Consider the following 10,174-nt stretch of genomic DNA (forward strand, 5'->3'; position numbering starts at 1 on the left):
TTTGAATAGCATTGATTTTAAGAACCATTAGCCAATAGAATAAAACTGGAACAGACTCTGGCTACTACCAAGTTTTAGAGGATATTGCCTTTTAAAATCAAGTTATATTAATGACTTAAATCTTCCAACTATAATATCAAGAGGTTTAACAAAATATGAATTAAAAAATGAGTAGGGCTTGTTATTCTTTTAAACGTCATCATTTTTATGGCTCCCTTAAAATTTGCAATGGTTAGAAATAGGAGCAATACACCATAATTTTTTTTTTTTTTAAACAGGGATTAAGAGTTCGTTCACTCAAGAACTGCTAGTTAAGAGTATAAACTATTAGCCTCAGGAATTTACTAGCACTTTAGGTCTAGGCTAGGAAGCTTTACTGTCTTGTTGCCTGTCTTTAGCTCTCTAAATCTTATTATGTAGCTAAGACAACAGACCAAAGCTTTCTCTCAGCTGACAGTAGCAGTTCCTTTAATTAGGATCTAACCGTACATGCTTTGCAAACCTACCACACTGTACAATGCTTCGAAAGCGGAGATCACAAGCTGGTCCAATCCCATGGACTACAAAAACCAAGTGATCTATTTGTAAAGGTTCCCCTATAAATAAAATTAAAAAGAAAAAAATTATTCTATATAATTATGTATTCTAAATCAAATATCCACAGTGAACAAGTTAAAATAATAATTTAAAATACACAAAATAGCCTTATATTTTAACCACTTACTAAAAGTATGATTTTACTTTGTTTCTCTTTTTATCTCGAAGTCTGTGAAAAATGTTTCTAGGTTTTTACGACGCTTTAAGTGCAAACTTACAGAAAACTGAAAAACTAGTATAGAAATTCCCATGAATTTTTACAGATTCAACTTTTTAAATAATTGCCACATTTTTTATTATTCTTTTTATGCAAGTGTGCACACACATATTTTTCTGAACCATTTGGGAGCAAGTTGAATATGTCATCATGTATACTTAATTAAAGCTTTAATATGTGTGTTTCCTAAGACTATCCTCTTGCATAACCACAGTACAGTTACCAAATTCAGGCAATTTAGCATTGATAGAATACTTATACCTAATCAATTTTTATCAATTGTACCAATGTTTGATCTCGTTTTGTTTGCTTGTAATACTAAGGACTGAACCCAGGGCCTCATGTGTGCTCTGTAAGCACTCTACCACTGAGCTACATCCCCAGCCCTCTTTTTATTTTTTGGTACTAGGGATCGAACCCAGGGGTGCTTAACCACTGAGCCACATCCCCAGCTCAGTGGATGAGACAGGGTCTAGTTTAGTTGCTGAGGGCTTCACTAAGTTGCTGAGGCTGGCTTTGAACTCATGATTCTCCTGCCTCAAATCGCTGGGATTACAGGCATGCACCACTGTGTCCGGCTCCTGTATTATATCTTTAAAGCCTGAAATTTTAAACTCAGCTGGGCACACTGGCAAATGCCTATAATCCCAGCTAATCAGGAGGCTGAGCAAGGAGGATCGCCAAATTCAGCCTGAGAAATTTAGCAAGATCATGTCTCAAAAAATAAAAAGGGCCTAGGGCTACAGCCCAGGGGTAGAGTGGCCCTGGGTTCCATTCCCAGTATCAGAGGATAGGAAAAAGAAAAATAAATTTAAACTCATCTTTTAAAAATTATAGTCAATCTAAGAAACAAATCCTTTCTTCTGCAATATAAACTTTTTTTTGGTGGCACTGGGGACTGAACCAGGAGAGTTCTACCTCTGAGATCCATCACCAACCCTTGTTTTTTTAATTTTTATTTTGAGATAGGGTCTCAATGAGTTGCCCAGGCAAGCCTAGAACTTGTGATCATCCTGCCTTGGGCTCCCAAGTATCTGCAATCACAGGCGTGCACCACCACACCCAGCTATAAAAGGTATTTTATAATCCAGTTAAGTATAGTTAAACCAATCATAACAAAAGTGACACTAGAGAACAAAAGATAATCATTAAGTTCTTTCTAAAAAAAAAAAGGTTTTCCTTAGCTGAAAATCTTTAAGGAACCGGCCATGGTGGTACATGCCTATAATCCCAGCAGCTGGGGAGTCCGAGGCAGGACAATCACAAGTTCAAAGCCACCGTCAGCAACTTAGAAAGGCCCTAAGCAACTTAGTGAGACCCTGTCTCAAAATAAAAAATAAAAAGGGATGGGGATGGGCTTTTGACTCAGTGGTAGAGTGCTTGCCTAGCATGTGTGAGGCACTGGGTTCGATTCTCAGCACTGCATATAAATAAATAAAGGTCCTTGGACAACAAAAAGAAAAAAAATTTTCAAAAAAAAAAAGAGGCTGGGAATGTGATTCAGTGATTAAGCACCCCTGGGTTTAATCCCCTGTACCCACCCCCTCAAAAAAAACTTCAAGATAGGAATAGCCAGTAATAAATTTCTAGTTTAGCAGGTGAAATAACCAGTTCACCTATATTTAATGCTACCAAATTATACCCATTGCACATATGTCCTCAGCAACTTTAAGTTTTATATCTCTTAGCATATGAAGAGATGCTAACCTTATCTCAGAATAAGCCCATATGATTAAAGATCATTTTAAGCCTTGACATAATCCAAATCCATAGAAAAAAGGTCACACTTTAAAAAATAAATATATAAGAAAAAAATTATTAACAAATATTACCACAATGAATGTCAACAGAGATGTTTTCAACTCCTCTTTTCACTGTTCTTGGTCGACCCTGTTCAGTGGGTGTTGAACCCCACTCATCAGACCCTGCAATTGGCTGGTAATGTACCATGAGCTTAAACAGAAAAAGATCACAGCAGTATAGTCTTCATTATAGACATCTCTATATTATACTGAAGAGTAGTAACCTATCTTTAAATACATATAGTCAAATCTCCACTGGGGTTTTGATATGCAACTTCTACAACTTGAAATAAAAATCCTCAAAATATATGGACTAAAATATACACATGAAAGATATGCTCACATAGTGTGTCAGTGATTTTCTTAATCCGTACTGACATAATTTTGCTTAAGAAAACTCTTTTGTATAAGCTGAGAGGGGTAAATAACAGTAATGGCTCTAAGTTTCATAATGATAAGTTCAATATAAAATCTGCCAAAGGTTATCCTATGTAGAGTCCATAAAAAAAGAAGCCAATTAAGTTTTCCTTAGTAATGTAATTAATCCTTAATCTCAACATCAGAGAAATGCTTTAATTCACTTTACCTTTGGATTGTGTAATATAATAATTTCTCTGTTTGGAGATTCCAGTTTCTTTTTCCATTCATCCAGAGTTACAGCAAGCCTGTATGTTTCCTTAAAAGAACACATTAATTCATTAGACTTCTCTAATAGCTTTTTTATTAAAACTAATTACAAGAATACTACACGATTAACTGGTTTCAATAAGAAGAGCATTCTCCAATTTATCAAATTTAGTTTAAGATTGTTTTAAAATTAGAATAGTATAGGACAAAGAAAAAAAATCATTCCTGTCACCTAGACTACACAATCACTATTCACCATTTTATATACTTCTATCAGCAACAGCAATGTTCTACTCCAGTTTAAAGAAAACAAATATCAATTTTCAGAGAAAGAAAAAGAAAAAGAAATCGATCCTGCAGTCATAGCTGAAATATTATAAATGATTACCTTTAGGGAACTTTTTTACATTTTAATTGGGGAATACTAAAGTCTCCATGTTATTTTAAATTCTGAAGTTAAAACTACTTTATCCTGAAACTAACTTGTGAAAATAAATGCTATGAAATATGATGCAGAACCAAACATTCTCTGGAAATTTCACAAAGTAAGTTACAAGAGGAAGAAAAGATTATTAAATGAGAAAAGAAGAAAATGGTAAGTAAAAAAGGCTAAAAGCAAACCTCTAAAACTTGGCTGAAGCTTTCTGAGTAGGGAACATATTTATTGTCTTTGTCTCCCTTGTAAAACCAAGTACATCGTCTCACTTCTGATGCAAGTTCATCCCAGTACACAGCATATCTCATCCTCTCCCCCAAATGAACATCATATCTGCCCCCATCAGTGGGGACAACTCTCCCATTACAATCTTTTCCTATTAAAAGTCAGAAAACAAAAAGAATTTGAAAGGGGAAAAGAAATACATGTTTCACAATATATTTCCCAAAATATAATTACAAGTTATATTCTAATATTATGAAACACATGGAATAGTTTCTACTTGGCTAAACATTAAAAAGAAAGAAAGAGGGGCTGGGGATGTGGCTCAGTGGTAGAGTGCTCGCCTAGTATGGGTGAGGCACTGGGTTCAATCCCCAGCACCACATAAAAATAAATGAATAAAAATAAAGGCATTATGTCCACCTATAACTAAAAAAAATTAAAAGAAAGAAAAGAAATTTAATACACATCTTTTTCCTAGTTTTAATGAAACATGAAAAAAATACTAGGCAGTTTTGCTTTTGTTTCTAAGGAAAGATAATAATACCTCTTTAAAAAGGAGTTTAGGGGTTCAGGGTGTAGCTCAGTGGTAGAGTGATTGCCTAACATGTGTGAGGCCCTGGATTCAATCTCGAGTACCCAAAACCAAAAAGCATCTTTTTTCCGAATTTTTGGTTTAAGGAACTAAAAATGCAACTTAATGTCGATCATGATGACATAGTGTAACTAGCACCATTCCTGTATCATAAAATAAGAAAAAAACAACACATTAGAAAGTTCATTCTTCTGAAATTCTTCTACCCTACCTTGATTAACCAAAACTGAAACACAAGTTAGAATATAAAAATATTACTGGGGGCTGAGGTTGTGACTCAGTGGTAGAGCATTTGTCTCACATGTGTGAAGCACTGGGTTCAATTCTCAGCACTACATATAAATAAATTAATAAAATAAAAGTCAATTAACAACTAAAAAAAATATTTAAAAAAATATATTACTAGGCCAGGTGTGGTAGCACAAGCCTGTAATCTCAGCAGCTCAGGAGGCTGACAGGAGGATCATGAGTTCAAGACAGCCTCAGCAATGCGGAGGCATTAAGCAATTAACTCAGTGAGATCCTGAGTCTAAATAAAATATGGCTGAGGATGTAGTCTAAAGAGTTCAATCCCCAGTTTAAAAAAAAAATTACTGGATAACTATGCATAAATTATAATAGGAATTGTTTTCAAGATACAGAGCAAGTTTTTTAATATTATAAATTATTAGCTGGGCACTAATATGGAACTCTGATATAAAATTCTACTTAACTGGGGCTGGAGGTATAGCTCAGTGATAAAGCACTTGTTTAATTAATGGGAAAAAGCTAAAATGTACTTTTAATAGTGCTTTATAAAAGTTATTACATTATAGTTAGAGATGAGTCTATATTACAAGCCATCATTATCATCCTACCAGAGCCATATGCTTCTTCCAGTTGTTGTGAATCTTCAGAGTTGAAAGGAATCCATGTCTCCTTGGAATCTATTATTTTACAATAAAACCAATGTGGAGAAACTGGTTCATACAAACTGCCAGCATCCATGTCTATTAGCTCAAAGGAACTACATGAGTTTGGTGATGGGGAAGGATCTGACTGAGACAAATGCTCCTGGTGTGATTCCACTGATGACATTTCGCCCTCTAAAAGACAAGATAAAAACTATCAGGAAATCATTTTTCCTCTATTACCAATGTAATTGCTAAAGCTGTGCACATGCATATACACACACACACACACACACACACACACAGGTCACTTTAAGAAGTCACTTCTGGGGGTGAGGACAAATAACCTAAAGAGGCTACCTAATTTAGAATAAAAATAACAAAGGGAAAACTCTTTAAATGTTTCTATTACATCAGCTATTTTGCACTGAGCTCCCAATGCTCTCTTAACTGCATGGCTTACAAGTTATAAAATAAACCCTAAAACACAAGAAAAAAATGGTCAAAACTGATTGCAACAAAATATCTTACCCCAATTTCCAGTTTAAACCTAGTGCCAAAGGCAGCAAATGTATACAACCATTTCTAATAACACCCAGGTTTTAGGCTCTGGGCCATTATCACTACGCATTTACTTTACTGGAATCTTAAAATACAGAAAATAAAATAATTCACTTAAGAATCAATCATTGTGATTAATCCTCGAAGCGCGCTTACTTAATTAGGGGCTGTGACACAAACTCAAACACAAACCTTGCCAGGGGTCACTATGTGCACGCGCACACCCACTCACAGCTTACAAGTCGCAGGTGAAAAGTAACAGTGGGACCTCAAAAGCCTCCCCTCAATCTGACCGATGTGTTTTTTTCTCTCTCTCTCTCTCTCTCTCTCTCTCTCACACACACACACACACACACACACACACACACACACACACACACACAAAATGAGGCAAAGACTGCAGACATCAAAAGTATGCTCCTGCGTGAGAAAGCAGCTCAGCACGGGGCATAGCGGAATGGCAAACACCTGGCCTGAGTGAAGGCCCTCCGGGCTTTCGGCCCCACTGCCCTTTTTCCTAGCACAAACTTACCTCAGCCACCTCGTCCGGTCCCTTCTTCCCCGGACCCAGGCCTTCTGTCGCCCAGTTTCAAGGCTTCAGAATTCGGGGTCCTAATTTCTGCCTCCTTCCTCCAGCCTGGCAGAGAAAAACACCCACCCGCGGACACGAGAATTTTCCAGTTCCCTAGGGCGCAGTCAATACGCTGGGCCCCGGCCACTTCCCGGGAGCCGAAGCTACCCCTCCCCATCCGGCAGGTCCTCCCAGTCGCCGGATCCTAGCCTGAAGCTACGCGTCCTCCTCCGCCCCCGGTTTCGCCATTCCGCAGGGTCTCCAGCCCACCTCCCAGCCGCCGGCCCCCAAACGCGGAGGCGGACTCACCTGGCAGTTCCACCGCCTCTCACGCTTTGCTGCCTTCGCTGAGGGGGACACGACATGTCCCCGCAGCGGCCTTTCCCTGGAGCCTGGGCGAGGCGGGGCGGGGCAGGGCGGAGCCTGCAGCCCCGCCGGACTCGAGCCGAGCCCTGAGCTCCACCGCGCTCCCAGCGGGCGAGTAGCGGGCCAGGCTGCCAGGAGTCAAGGTGAGGTGGCTGTGAGCGCCGCGCCCAAGCCACTAGTGGGGCAAGAAGGGTCGCAGGGGATCTAGGAGGAAGTGTCGCGAGAGGTGGAGGGGATCGCGCGAGACGTGGCTCCTCTTGCAGGCAGGCGTCGGGGCGCGGAGCTCGCTAGGTAGGCGTTCTGCGAGCCGGTGTGCGGTACTCCGAACCCGAGGCCCGATGCCTTTGAGAGGAAATAAAGGATAACATTTTTAAAGCAGAATTGAGTTTCAGCACAAGAAATGTTCAAGATCAACCAGTGCAACCTCTCACTTAACAAATGGGTAAACAGGCTTCCTGACTCCAGAGGTACTCTGGCTAACCCATCAATGGGCCAGGGTGGTGGGGGAACCCAGGAGAGACAAGGATGCTACGCCACTTCTAATAAATACGATGAAAGGAGGTGTTAGGAAAATGTTAATAGTTAGTTGACTCTATCCAGACCTCCCCTTCTGGATGCTGAGAAGGGATATTATTGACATTTGCAAAGATGAAAAGATTATCTCAGGGACTTGGGCTCCTCTTTAGTTTATTAGAATTCAGAACTGAAAAAAAAAAAAGTATCCCTTAAAGATGTACGCTTGATGGAATTCAAAATTCACAAAGGAGGCTGGACACAGATATTTTTCCTCCAAATGAGGAGATATAACTGATGTGAAAAGTATGAGGCTTAGTAATGGTCCTTCCTGCCCTGGCTCCCCTGATTATTTCGTTTTCTGGAAAACCGTAATTCCTTTGGTTATTTAAAAAAAAAAAAAAAAAAAGTCTGGGCATAATGATGCTCTGTAATCCCAGTGGCTGGGAGGCAGAAGCAGGAGGATCCCAAGTAAAAACCAGCCCAAGCAACTCAGCGAGAGCCTCAAAATAAAAAAAGGAGGGGGGATGTGGCTCAGTGGTTAAGCGCCCCTAGGTTTAATCCCTAGTACCAAAAAAAAAAAAAAAAAAAAAAAAAAAACCTACTTTCTCACTAGATTATAAAGCAAGGGTTCAGGGAATATTTTTGGTTGTTTCTTTAGAAACTGGGAAAAGGGAAACAACAATAACACATTCTCTTTCAGAATCACAGCCACACACAAATAGCCACACGTTTACTTATACTTTCCTCTCAAGTTTCTAATACCGAATTAGCTTATGTTCTCTTTGGATAGGATGAGAAAGCCCCAGCCATATGCTATTCTCTAGGATCTTGCCAGACAAGTAATACAGATTAGCACGAGTTGCTAGCATTTACTGAGCTCTGGGACTTTGTAAACATTTTACAAATTATAACACCATTTCATTCTCACAGCATCCAATAAGTCCAATAGTAATTTCTATTTTCAGAGGGGTAAAATGACTCGCCCAAAGTCACAGTACCAACAAGTGGTGGAGCCAAAAATTATGAACAAAATTCTGACTCCATTGTCTACACTAACTAGCTTAAAGTCAGTGTCAGTTGAGCCCCAGAACCGAAACTTTGGTTTAGGTTCTGTCTTAAAATTCCACTGTATCCCATGTACCAGATGTTCTCAAATTTGGGGTCTCTCAGTATTTCTTTACTCTAATTATTGAGTACCCTAAAGTTTATAGAGGTATATTATCACTATTTGATGTACTAGAAATTAAGACAAAAATTTAAATATTAATCTATTTAAAATAATTTTTATAAAATAACTTTTCTAAAATAATTTTTTAAACCAGTGAGAAGAATGGCATTGCTTTATATTTTTGTAAATTAATGTCTGGTTTAAGGAAAAACTGTTTATCCCCCCAGTACTGGAATTGAACCAAGGGGCACTCTACCACTGGTCTACAGTCCCACTCCTTTTTATTTTTTTGAGATAAGGCCTTGTTAAATTACTGAAGCTGGACTCAAACTTGCGATTCTCCTGCCTCAGAATCTGAAATCATTGGGATTACAGATATGTGCCACCACTCCTGGCTAAAAAAGAGTATTTTAATAGTTTTTTTGGATAATTGTGGATCTGCACAAATGGTAGTTTCTTATAAGTGAATTGCAGTCAGGCCCAGTGGTACACACCTGTAATCCCAGCAATTCATAAAGCTGAGTTGAACTAGTGCTCAAGGCTAGCCTTGGTAACCTATCAAGACTCTATCACAAATTTTAAACAGGAGTGAGGCTCAGTGGCACACACCTATAATCCTAGAGGTGCGAGAACGTGAGGCAGGAGGATCTCAAGTTCAAAGCCAGCCTCAGCAACTTAGTGAGTCCCTTAAACAATGGAGGAAGATCTTGTCTCAAAATAAAAAAATAAAAGCTGGGCATGGTGGCATACATCAGTTAATCCCAGTGGCTCAGGAGGCTGAGGCAGGAGGATCAGTTCAAAGCTAGCAGAGCCTCTAAGCAACTCAGGGAAACCCTGCCTCTAAATAAAATATAAAGGGGGGAGGACTGCTGGGGATATGGCTCAGTGGTTAAGTGCCCCAGGCTCAATCCCTGGTACCAAAAAATAAATAACAGAAAAAGGGCTGAGATGTGGCTCAGTGGTTGAGCACCACTGGATTCAATCCATGATGCCAAAAAAAGCTGGAGAAGTAGCTTAACACTATCGTACTTGTCTAGCTTGACAAGGCCCTGGATTCAATCTCCATTACTGCAAAAAGTGAGTTAGACACCTATAATCTCAACTACTCAGGAGGCAGAAGCTAAGGGAAAGGTTCATTAAGACCAGCCTGCCCCTCTCCAACTCAAAACTAAAAGAATGAGTTACACTGTGAAATCTGAAAATACATAAATAAATTTTTTGTATTCTGATACCATTAAAATCTATTGATCTAGCTAGTGGTGGTCACTTGTAATCCCAATTAATTGGAAGACTGACACAGAAGAATAGCAAGTTCAGCAATTTAACAAGACCCTGTCTCAAAATAAAAAAGGACTGGGGATGTAGCTCACTGGTTAAGTGTCTCTGGGTTCAACCTCCAGTACTAAAACAAACATAAAATTCACTGGCCTATCATCTTATACTTTGAATGGATCTTTTACTGATACATGATTTATGACAGTATATATTGGTCATTTGGAAAAAATCAGTTCACTAAACCATGCAAATCTTCCAAATTCCAAACACATTTAATTATACAATTTAAAAAATCATAATAGCTGGATGTCATCAGAAAAGTCTTTAAGTA

The 10,174-nt window shown here is 38.8% G+C and overlaps 1 protein-coding gene across 8 annotated transcripts in view; it reads right to left on the reverse strand.

The window, feature by feature from the left end:
* The window catches only part of Ddhd2 (DDHD domain containing 2), a 49,330-nt gene extending 42,257 nt beyond the window's left edge, over positions 1-7,073 (reverse strand). For 3 of the 8 annotated variants that reach the window (XR_011707116.1, XR_011707115.1, XM_027939351.2), the window contains exons 1-7: positions 6,828-7,062; positions 6,480-6,584; positions 5,354-5,581; positions 3,865-4,055; positions 3,203-3,292; positions 2,647-2,767; positions 507-596 (exon numbers count right to left, since the gene is read on the reverse strand). Coding sequence is in view for 6 of the 8 variants with exons in the window: in XM_027939351.2 (XP_027795152.2) it covers positions 507-596; positions 2,647-2,767; positions 3,203-3,292; positions 3,865-4,055; positions 5,354-5,573 (712 nt within the window). In the remaining 2 variants the exon portion in view is untranslated. Of the gene's footprint in view, positions 1-506; positions 597-2,646; positions 2,768-3,202; positions 3,293-3,864; positions 4,056-5,353; positions 5,601-6,479; positions 6,679-6,827 lie in introns of those variants that run through there. The other 5 variants (XM_071610210.1, XM_071610211.1, XM_027939353.2 and 2 more) reach the window with 5 other exon arrangements.
* Positions 7,074-10,174: the final 3,101 nt, after the last annotated feature.

Source organism: Marmota flaviventris, chromosome 3, assembly GCF_047511675.1.
Source record: "Marmota flaviventris isolate mMarFla1 chromosome 3, mMarFla1.hap1, whole genome shotgun sequence".
Lineage (NCBI taxonomy): Eukaryota > Metazoa > Chordata > Mammalia > Rodentia > Sciuridae > Marmota > Marmota flaviventris.